We start from the raw sequence: 12147 nt of genomic DNA, 5'->3' as shown, positions 1-12147 counted from the left end.
AATGCTGAAAAAATCTTACATTTATTGAGTTTTGTACATATTTGTCATACACAGCTCCTAATTACAGCACTTCTTTCAGTTTGATGTCTGGACTTTCAACTATTACAACAACTTGATTCTTTCATTCTTCCTCCACCATTTTGTTTGCCTCTGTGCTTTGGATTGTCCTGTTGCGTGACCCCACTTGGTCCGAGCTTTAGCTCTTGGACATGTAGCCTCTCATTTGACTCTAGAATGCTTTGGTACACAGGAGAATAGGGCTGCAGGGGCTGATTATTTTAGCAGCCAAGTATTCTATTGATTCCATCGAATAATTAGATAAGACTTTTTTTCTTGTTAATGATCAAATATTCAAAATTTATAATTATCAAAAATAAATGTTACAAGAGAAAAAAATACCAGGCTTCTAGAATAAAAGTCCTTTATCAAAGGAACTAAACCTTCAATGTATGGGTAGGGTGTGGTTTTGGCTCAGCTGTACGGAGGAAAGATGGAAGAAGAGCTTCGGGGTTCAGTGCCAAGGAGATGCTGAGTGGGACAGATGCTGCACATCATCTCATCAATCTCTCTTATTTATGCAGAGGATGCCGGGGCCTACAAGCTCCTTTGAAACACTGATAGTGGCTGGTGTCGCTGCAACAACCTCACAATTGTGCAAGCAGAGACTGAACGTTCACAGCCACCTCTGTGGAGAGGTGCATTAGCATCGAAGTGTTTGCTCATAGGGTGTCATCTAACTATTGGGGTTTTCCCTGTTTTCTCTGTATTACTGTACTACTATTGTATAAATACAATTGAATTAAATTGGTTTTTGCAACCATAATACATGGTGTAATGTACTTTTTAGAAAGAAGAGGCTTTCCCCTGGCCGTCTTTCCAAACAAATCATACTTCTTCAGGGTTTTTCTAATTGTAACTTCATCGAATCCTGATGGGGTAACACTTGTCGAACAGGAGACTGTTGGAATGTAACTTATGACAGAAACAGAGATAAGCATTACTTACTGTTTCATGTTTGAGCCAAACAGCAGCCCCATGGAGTGAAAAATGAAGCCAGAGCAGATGGCCTTTTGAGCCTGCTACAAAAGTGACTCTTTCTACATAAACTATGAAATACCCAAGTTTACAGTAGAAACAACTAGTTTACAGCCTGATGCAACAATGGTTTTAGTGACACAGTGTTGTGTTGAAAAACTGGAGAAAGAAACCAAATTTACTCTCTAAACTTTCAATTAAATTAAATGCAGGTTTACTTGCATAACACAAAATCAGAAAAACTGTTTCCTCAAAATGCTCTGTACTATAAGGTAAAGATCCTACAATAATGCAAAGAAAGCAGAGAAAACCTCAACAATCTTATGACATCGTATGAGGAAGTACTTTGGCAGCAGTGGGAAGGAAAAACTCCCTTTTAACAGGAAGAAACCTGTCACAAAACAACTGTGTGCAGGCAAGTAGTGATGTGTCCTGTGTGTCGAAGCGTCGAATCGTGTGTCGGGTAATCTCGGGGGCGTTTTTGTGAAGCGCGTATCGAGGCTTGCCTTGATTACGTATGCAGTGACGTTCGAGGCCTCGCGGGCAGTCCGTACCACGTGACTGATTCAGGGACTGGTTCACCGGTTCGCGCCAGATTCGAAATAAAATGGGCAGAAAAACAGCTGATTCCCCATCACACTATGTTGTGGAATTGGATTACGTACGTGCTACATAGTTACTTGAGCATTTCTTCTTCGATGGAACCAGCAAGGAAGAGAGGGTTTTTTTTTTAATTTTGTCTCTCCTAATAAAGTATGCACACTGTAATAAATATCACAAATGATAAACACCATAATATAAATAAACAACACTACACATCCTATAATCTGATTTCTGTCTTTTAGTTTATTAAAAAGTGAAGCACCAAACACTAGTTTGTGTCATTATCCAGATGTACATAAGCATGATTACACAGGTACTAGGAGCGGGTTTTGATTATCGATTAAAATCGATTCTAGCTTGGATAACGTGATATCGATTCATTAAAATCCTGAATCGATTTTTAATATAAATATTACTACATTTCAACCACCACCAAACAGCTAAAACAGTAAATGAGAGCAGGTACACCGATTCTGCACAAAGACGTAAACACAAGGCGCGGACCGCTGACGGATCAGAATCAGTGAGATGTCGCCTTTCTCACCAGACAGCACGGACACGGTCGGGGCTGAAAGCCGACAGTTCACTGATTCTGATCCGTCGGCGGGTCCGTGCTTCGTGTTTATGCCTTTTTTGCGCTGATTCTGAAGCTGCAGGTTTTATTTCTCTTCAAACAATATTGACCGAACCAGCAGAAAAAGAAGATCCAAACTACGCTTCACATAAACATCGTCATGAATTTCCTCTGACTTTTGCTGTTTTGCTTTCACCAGGATAAAATCACACTTCATGCACAGCTTTCTCTCTCTCACTCTCTCTCTCACACACACACACACACACACACACACACACACACACACACACACACACACAGTATACTTCAAGAACAGTTTCCCGTCTAAAAATCTGTTTTCTGCATTATTCGCTTGTTTGTTACGCATAAGACCTCCGTTGTTTGTCAGCCGCTGTTCCTTCCCATTTAAATACTTCCGAAAAGAAAACCTAATTTCTGCCGTTCAATAGGCTACTAAAATAATTGAAACTTTTTAACATTATGCAAAATTGCAAAACGCTAAGGTGTGTCTCTAATAAAACCTCTATTTGCTCCGCTTCAATTCAGCAGCATCAGGTAATGTTCATTTGTTGATTGATGGTTTTCTTTTGGTTTTGATCTACTGCTGAATATTTTTATAAAATCGTTTTTCTGTTTTAGCCTCAGCTATGTTGACACAAAGGCATCTGCTGTGATGCTTACACATTAGATAAAGTCTCGAAAGTGTCAGCTTTCTTTTTATAGTTATACAAATATGCAAATGTACAGATCTATGATCTGAATTATACTATTGACTGACTGTCTGAGGCTGACAGTTACACAATCATACCAAAACGCTGTCCTGATACTTTCCACTTTCTCTTTTGTATCACACATACTGAGACAATATTCGGGATAAATAACCAAGAAAACAATTTATTTATTCAGTTTAGAGGTTTACACATCATTATAATCACAGAGCCCGCTTCACTTGAATTGTCCACTTGATGGCGCAGTAGAGCAAATTAATCATCACAATGCTTCCAACCATGAGTCGACCAATTGGGTGGAAAGCTTCAGTTCATCATGAGGCTTCATCTCACCATCACTACAGGCAAGAGAAGAACCCAAACGCAAAACTCATCAAGACAAACGTGAACTCAAAAACACTGCTTTATTGCAGGGGTGGAAGGGAAACAAAGAACAAAACTAAACTGGGAACGCTAATAATAAATCATACATGAAACCACAGGGGTGATCACACCGCTATGAGGGACACTACAACCCTGACAAAGAGAAACACAGGGCTTAAATACACAGAGGGATAACGAGGGAAATGAGACACAGAAGGAGAGCACAGCTGGGAGTAATTAGGCTGGACGAGACAAGGGAAGCAAAACTAGAAACACTGACATGAGACACAGACCTTCAAAGTAAAACAGGAAACACACTGACTGAACTCCAGATATGTAAACTTAACAGACTGGGGAGACAGAACATAGGGACCTGAAACATGGGACAGAAAGACATCACGTAAGCACAACATGGAACACAGGAAGCCATATAACAAAACCTAAGAATTATAACCACAATAACCATAAACAAACCTAGCGTAATAATAACTATAAAGATCAAAACAGCACAACCCACATGAACATAATGAACTCACAGGGGAAAAGTAAAACTAAACACATTTAACCTAGGAACACAGGACCTCGTCAAAATAAAACAGGAAACAAAATGAAACGCAGACATGACTACACGAACTTGACAACAAAAGACATGCAGACATGAAACACATAAAGGACAAGAGAGACTTAACACAGGGCTTGACAGCACAAAGGGGAATCTAATAAACAAATGAACTTAGATAACCTAATGAACTTAAACATAAACATCAAAATAAACAAAATCTCAAAAGACCCAGGATCGTGACAAAACCTCCAGCAGAACCAGGCTCAAGGAGGGGTGGCCATCTACCACAACTGGTTGGGGATGAAGACAGAACAAGGACATGCTGCGGAAGACAATTAGAGATTAATAACAACTAGTAAGTAAATGCAGAGTGGTGTATAAAAACATAGTGAGTGAAAAAGGTTGCTGTTTCTACTTTAATCCTATAACACACAAAAACACCACTGGAGATGCAACTTTGATTTGTAGAAAAATTGTTTAAGTAAATAAACTGCAAACTAGCATAGACAAAGTAGACAACTGAGTTAAGTTTGGTAATAGTCATAACGACAACACTAAAGGTTTGCAGAATTTATCATTACTATCAAAGAACACCTTAATGTGTGTTTGCTTTTGTTTTTAATGTGCAGTTTAAAGTCCAAATGGTAAAGTGGTGCACGCCAACATGGCTGATTCAATGGCGTAGACAATAAAAGAGGAACAGTCCACTAACCCCAGATCCACCCTGTGCTGAATGAAATTACTAGCTGGCCTCTTTTCTCATAATATGTTTACAACACGATATCAGGTGGCTGAGAATGAACATGATTGGTTTTAACAAATGAGCTGTGAGGTGAAGGAGGACTGAAGTATGACAGGCGGGAGAGATTGAACGTCAGAAATATGAAATCAGTGAGGTCAGTGAGTGCGTGTTTGATAGATGAAGTTTGAAGATAGATGTTCCCCTTTGATAATGACTGATTTACTGCCCTGTCCAGTTTACATTAGACTAGATGCAGGCAGGATTTAATCTCAAATGTCCTTTACACTAATCTGCCAGGCTGTTCTCCTGTAGCAAACATCTATGACATGCCTGCCTGCACCGGTAAAGGGAACCCTCTCCTTTTGCTCGTCTGAGGTTTCTTTCATCTTGTTACCGTTAAATCATTTTTTGAAGTATTTTTTCTCTTTGAGTCTACAACAAAACATTTAGAGATTTTTGGGATGCTATAAACTATATGAATAATATTGATGTTTTTGGTTGTGACCAGGCTGTGGATAGTGGATAGCCTTTCAGATACTGTCCATCTGCTAGTTTTTTAGGCCTGCCACATCTTCTTTTGCCTTTCACATATCCAGTCAAAGTGCACACTGCACACCTGATATATAGCGCTTTGATTTTTTGTAAATTCAGCTAAAGAAATGGGAACAACTTCCCTTAATGTTAATGTAATAGACTTTTAACAACACAGTGTCTAAAGTTGCATAGTCAAAACAGTGTTTTCGTTGTTGTTGTCTGACATGTACAGACACAACACCAGTTCATTCTTTGATTTAGGTGGCTTTTTATGCTTAAATGATTCATATGTCAGAGTTAAGTGACTTAACAAACAAATAAATGAATAAAAAACATCCTTCTGAAACTTTTCAAGACCTTCAGAAAGCCTGGGGAACTGTTGCTGAAGACCACTTTTAAAAATTACATGAATGTCTGACTCATTGGAAACAAAATATAAAGAGACATGTGATGGCTTAAGGCTTTATTTATTAAAAAATATTCTGAGATGATAATATTTGTTTATTATGGCCCACAAACTGAGTCATTGTTTAAGTAGTTTGGGTTTTTCTGTTTCTTGGTTTATTGGACACTTCACTCAGCATTCATTAAGCATAATACAACAGCTTGGCCTATAAAGTGATGGCTGATTAATCAAGCCAAACATTTAGGGTTAACACTTTGATCATTCTCATTCCAATACATGTCTGAGGGATCATCTAACTTTAACTATGGAAAAGTTGAACGCGAAACTATATAAAGTGTATATAAAACAAAAAATAATAAGGTTTTACAACATTAACATGATGTCCTAAAATACAAAAAGACAATACAAGCCATATTTTGACACAAACACTCTACTGTACAGAAACTGTAGTATTAATAGGAAATACTCTACATTTCTAAGTGTTCCACTCAGTGTACATGAGAGAGAGAAAGAGCGACACAGTGACAGCATAGAAAATGAAGAAAACCCTGTTGATTCTGGCTGCCCACTGGACGTACTTCCCTCCCTTTTCGCTGCCACTGAGGTGCAGATTTAGTGATTTCTTCAGCTCCTTCAGCTCCTCCAGGATCAGCACCAGCACATTATACTCTCCTGTATGATTACTGTTGTTAACCTGCACAAAGTCAAGCAGTCAAAGAAGGATGTCAGAGAGAGTTTATGGTGATGAGAGTGATATTGCATCATGAGCAATAGTGGCAAAAACACTAATCTGGAGTCTAAAAACATTGAATGGACATAAATTGATATTATGAGCACAATCAGCATAATAACTGGCCTATATTTGCTTTGCGACGTTACCTCTGCTGTTTCCAGCTAAATCAAATCTTGTATGACTATTTCACGCTGAAATGAGGCCTGATGGGAAAAAATATATCAGGCCTCTGCATTATCGCAGAGATGCCAGCAATTTTTTTTTCTGTATTATACTGTAACGCTTATTAACACAAGGTTTTTTCCCAATATTGGTTCAAATAGTTTGATTAAACAGGAAATAGGTTTTGACACACGAGAAACTCACAATTTTAAAGATAATGAAAATAAATATTTTACAACAATCTTACATCTGTGAATACTAGCATTTTACTTTTTATTTAGTGCCACCGCTTACTTATTCTTAATAAATGTGAGGGTTCATGTGTAAAACTACTGAATCTTGCACTGAACCATCATGTAACACTCTGTAACCTCATCCATCTGCACTGACCCCTGGTGTTTTAATGCTGCAACAACAGTTTGGTCTTTGTTTTTATTAAAACTGCATGTACTTTTAATAATTTAATAACTGTCTGTTATTGTATCAACGATCATTTTTAGCCTAAGTCATTTTCCTCCAAAACTGTGTTTTTGGGGGCTTTTCTTGTGTGTTTAAGGGAACTTAATCCCATTTATAAATAATCTTAGTATCAGTTATTTAGAGCAAGTTTATTTCATCATCAGAGCAATGATATTTTATTTAAAACATTTCCTCCAGCGCTACAGAGCACATAGTTTATCACTGACCAACAACAGCTTTATCCAAATCATTACTTTCATGTGACAGTAATGTCCAGGGGAATATATCAGGACCCGAGAGGATCCCCAAATAATACTGCAACATAATCAATGCTAATTTCTTCCATTTCTGTAAGGCTGTGTTGTATTCTTCACAACAAAGTATCTTTTCTTTTTAGTCTGTAAACAGGAATCTGAGCCCTGATTTGATGTTGGCCAGTCAAAATGTGTGCTCTGAAGATCTTATTCATCCCACTCAAGATGAATTTACACATTTGTTTTGTTGTCACTGATTAATTAAGATCTTGTAAAGATGTTAATACGATTTTGCTCTCCTGTCATGTCATATTAATGCAATATCTGCATGCATGTGCTCAAACTGTACCACTTCAGCAACAGGCAGTAGCTCATGCTGTTCCTCATCACTGGACACTATGCAGATGCAGGAACAGCAGGTCTGTCTTTTGTCTTCTGAAAGCAAACAGTAGGTTTGTCACAAGAATTTACACACATTTAAAACATGAAACATCTGCTAACTAAAGATAAGATGAAGCTTTTGAAATTAAATGTACAGCATGCAAATCATCGCCTTCTTTTTGTTCTCTTTTTCAATATGTTTGCTTGTGTTTCCAGACACTTTTCATGTTTACTGCATTTAATGTTTTAAAGCATTTTTCCTTTGCAGGTTCTCTCAGGGATTACCTGAGATCTGAATTCTTGTTTTAGCAGACTGATACTATAGACTAAATCTGTGATCAGTATCTGAGAAGCTTTTTACGTATCTCACCTGCATCGCTTTTATTAGTTTTGGCTTTTTTATGTTCATTCTTCACCTTAAGCTTGACTTGGGAGTCTTTTTCTATCAGATGTGTAACCAAAATTGTCTCCAGCAGACTGAGCAGCATAAGGGCAAAAATCACAATGCAGTATGTTGCTGAAAGGATGAAACAAGCAACAGTTTTTTTTTTTTCTTTTGGTATCTGGTTCTTCTACATACATGAAATACGTCACCACACTTAAACATCATCCCTTAAGGAAGGAGTCTTTACCTATGAGTGGGGTCTTGTTGGACATGGAGGGCAAGATGTCGTTCAGGATGAGCAGCAGAACGGAGATTGCCAGCAGGACGGTGACTTTGAAGCCCAGCTTCTCTCCTCGATGGTCAGCGATGAAGAAGGAGGCGAGATCCAGAGTTAGGAAGAATAAGATGGGCAACAGGAAGTTAATAACGTGGAGGAGTGGTCTCCTCTTCATGCTGAACTGGGAAAACAGGTTCAGTGGTTAGGTTAGATTTACCTTGTGTGAAAGTTATCATATTGTGTGGGTGTAGTATTGCAGAAGTAACTTTTAAAATTGGTTATTTATCATAAATTGCTTGATTTGGTCATATAAAGTTATTATCACAAGACCATTGTAGTCAGTTCTGCAGCATTCCTGTTTTGTGAATACGAGAAGCTTTTATTTAAAGAAATATTTTTAATGAAATTGAAAAATGTCTCAGTTTAAACATTTCATTGTTTTCTCTGTTCGTTTTACACAACGTCCTGACTTTTTTGGAACTGGGCTTGTAGAGATGTAAATGTTAATGACGTCTCTTATCTTGTTTTTGTTTTTGTTTTTTTAATGTAATTTGCCACTTGTGTTTTTCTTTCTGTGTATTACGTACAGTGTATATGAGGCTTTCCCACAGTTTATTTTCAAAGGTCATATTGACTTTGGAGATGGACAGTTGGAGGAATTCCCACTCTCCCTGTGTTTTCATCACTTCACGGGAAAACTGCGTGGCCCGGGAGGAGTTGGAGAAAGGAGAAAGTCGCATTTCATCTACTGTTTTGGGAAATGACAGAAAGAATGAGAGAAACGTTTCAGAGTTCAAACAACTATGAAAGCAGGAGAAAACACACCAGAACACTCATCCTCCCTCACCACAGTGACTTGCAGAACCAATGGTGATGTTACATTTCTGCGTGTCGAAGGGGAACTTGTGGACATCCATCTTACAGGTACTGACAATCTTAATGTCGTCCTCAGAAGTGATCGTCCCATCGTAGGCTACGGAGATGTAATAACTCTGAGGGGAGTCGTCCGTCTGTATCCTAAGACCACAACACACACACACACACACACACACACACACACACACACACACACACACACACACACACATTATTCTCTCTTTCAGTATGTTTGCAGAGCACCTACATAGCATAATTTGATGATACTAATTATAAACTGACTGAATTATTCTGAAGCTCCTGCTGTCACAGCAGCAGGATAATGTGTTTGTTTTAAAGTAGTATAAAAGCTGCTGCGTGTACTTTAATAAAGTGTGCACACAATGAAGCGCCTGACCTTCTAAACAAACACAGGATGGCAGCAGATATCAAGCTGTTACATTTGATGTTGAACAACTATAAAATGATTTTTTGCAAAAAAGCAAGCTCCTGCAAACATTCCTCCCTACTGATATCCATAATGATGGTCAGTTTGGATTTCAGCAGGTTGTTCTCATAGTGTCTATATAGCTAAATGCATTGAGTTGATGCCATATAATTGGCTGATTAGATATTCCTGTTAACAAGCAGTTGAACAGGTGTACCTAACAAATATGTCTAGCCAAAAACAACGTAAACTGCAAACAGGAAAGTGTCTGTTATATCAATAAACTGGCTTAATAAATAGATAGCATCACAAAGCAGCATTGTCCATGAAAAATAAATTGGTGATGACCTAACAAATTATAATTCTGTTTGACACTTATGACAGGTGAGCGGTCATAGTTTATAGGTTGTTATATATGATTTGTTTTAGCAGCTGCCCTCAGCAGTCCTGTTCACATTTCACTCTAAATAAAAAGTATTTCAAATTCAGCTATGAGAAAAAGAGTTATGACCTTCATTTCACTGTGATTTTCAAAGATTTAACATGCCAAAAGTATTTATTTTGCAATGTGAATCCAATTTTATTCAAAATATTGATCTCTCAGGCCAGGAAACACTTTTTGACACACTTTGATTTGAACAAAATGAATAAAAGTGTCTCCTTTTGAACCTGTTTGTGTTTGATTTTGTAATAAACTACACTTCATGTCCGTGTGTGTTGCTGACTCACATCTCATAAATGAAGACATCTGGTTTCCAGAGGATTTCTCGAGGAATTGTGATATGAGTAATTCCACAAAACTGATCAGGGTCCCATGAGATGCGTTCATTATTCCATATCTGCAGTAAGGTTAGATTATCAGAAAAGTCAAAGACGGAGATGCACAAGGTGTGTCTCAGGCAGACCATGATTTGCATCCTCATTGGGCCGTTTTTTATTTCACCTTGTGCAGAATAGAGCAGATAGACCAATGAAAGACTGCATCAAACAGATCAATGTACAATACTTAATTTAACAAGTCCTAAAACAACATCTGTGGAGCTTAGCTTTATCATGAATGTCAAATTATCATTTTTGTAGTGTGCTTTCTATATTTATTTATTTTAGTTTTATGTTGTTTTGAAATGTGTTGACATATATTTTTAATATAGACCCCAGAAAGATTAGCTGGGCTTTGTGTTAACCTAATGTAGATCTGAAGAAAATAAACTCACCAGGGTTGCCCAGACAAAGGGAATAAAAGTTTGTGTTTTCTCAATCTGAAAATAAAGTGATGTCAGTAATGACCACCTTCATTGTAGCATTTAGCTCATTAATAACACATAAATGCAGTAATGTTGCACCTACCACAGCCAGGATGGCATACAGGATGATGTCCAGCTCTACTTTGGTGGGGTGCGTGTAGTCCAGCACAGGCCGCGTCAGTTTAAACACACTGTTATCTGTGGTCAGGTTCAGATAGTCCAGAACATCGTGGTAACTGCACACTTTCTGACAGGAAGTCACATCTACAGCAAAATAGTTGTCAGATAAATGATTTCTATTGGAATTTAGATTTTAAACAATATATTTTGCCATTCATTTTTAACTTTTGTTTGGAAAAAAGAGAAATTGAGAGCTTGTACACAGCTGCTTAGTTTGTTTCTTGTTTCTTAATCTGTTGTTTTTTTGTCTGCAGTGCTTTTATCATTTAATTTTCCTTGTAGTGTCAGGATACTGTTTTCAGGAAACTCAAGTTTCATAATATTTTTAAATCTAGAATTAGATTAATGTGGATTTAAAATAATTTAAACTGTCTATTGTCATTAAAGATCCTACACTTCTAGCCCATTAAATTACTTGTGTTTTCCTTTTTTCTTCCCTTGCTTAAATCTCAAGTTTCATCTTTTTTATTGGAAATAATAACAATAACTCTCATTTGAACATTTTTCGGTCCCCGATTTGTCTTAATCTCTATTATGCCTTTATGAGATATGTCCAAGAAAAGTTACTGTTACAAACAATGTAAAAACTTAAAGAATCAGATACATGCAGGATGGGAAGTACTCTGCTGTCTATTAATGAAATAACACTCCAAACAACACAAAGTCTTACCAGTTAAGATGATCAGGATGAGAAAAGCTGAATACATCGTATATGCAGCTGTGAGAGTGTCTCTGTGTGGTTGAGCTACTTCCAGAGAAGCATGTGTCCCTGCTGTTAGAGCTGCTGCCCTGACATTTAATCTGAGAAGGGGAGGGCTGGGCACAACAAATGACCTGGCTTGCTGCCTTAAATGAGAAAAACCCTCCCCTGCACTCTGATTCTGTAATTGGCTTACAGAGGAAAGGGACATACAGTATATATGACACTTACTTCTTGAGGCAGATAAAGATTATAGGTTTACGAGAAGAATAACAAATAAAACTAAGGTAAAGGCGGGTGGAGGGGCTTTATATGTTTTGGGACAGAGATAACGCAAATTTGCAGCTTGCTGGTGACACAGTCTTTGAGTTACATAAGAGATATTTCCTGTAACAGACACAAACCTGCAAACCTCAAATGAGAAGGTAGAATTCAATTAGAGCGCAACTTGATCACTAAAACAAAGTGGTAATGACATTATGAACACTGTCCCCATTAAAACCACTTACTCCCATTGTCTTC

General features: G+C 37.6%; 1 protein-coding gene across 1 annotated transcript; it reads right to left on the bottom strand.

The window, feature by feature from the left end:
• Positions 1–5592: 5592 nt before the first annotated feature.
• Positions 5593–11797, bottom strand: LOC101475456 (5-hydroxytryptamine receptor 3A-like). Its single transcript, XM_076887838.1, has 10 exons — positions 11596–11797; positions 10849–11009; positions 10716–10760; positions 10231–10340; positions 9046–9215; positions 8786–8946; positions 8169–8379; positions 7907–8053; positions 7505–7590; positions 5593–6241 (listed from the first exon to the last, which is right to left on the bottom strand). Exons 1-10 carry the CDS (start codon positions 11630–11632, stop codon positions 6023–6025), a joined length of 1347 nt encoding a protein of 448 aa, XP_076743953.1. The 5' UTR covers positions 11633–11797; the 3' UTR covers positions 5593–6022.
• Between the last annotated feature and the right edge of the window lie 350 nt (positions 11798–12147).

This window comes from Maylandia zebra, linkage group LG8, assembly GCF_041146795.1.
Source record: "Maylandia zebra isolate NMK-2024a linkage group LG8, Mzebra_GT3a, whole genome shotgun sequence".
Classification (NCBI taxonomy): Eukaryota; Metazoa; Chordata; class Actinopteri; order Cichliformes; family Cichlidae; genus Maylandia; species Maylandia zebra.
The sequence above is the reverse complement of the archived record's forward strand: the minus strand, read 5'-3'. Positions and strand labels throughout refer to the sequence as shown.

Coding starts and splice junctions, on each gene's coding strand:
- LOC101475456 (XM_076887838.1), bottom strand. CDS start 11,632: ATGTATTCAGCTTTTCTCATCCTGATCATCTTAACTG. Junction 8,947..9,045: donor TGGTTCTGCAAGTCACTGTG/GTGAGGGAGGAT, acceptor TTCCCAAAACAG/TAGATGAAATGCGACTTTCT. Junction 8,054..8,168: donor CAACAAGACCCCACTCATAG/GTAAAGACTCCT, acceptor TCATCCTTTCAG/CAACATACTGCATTGTGATT.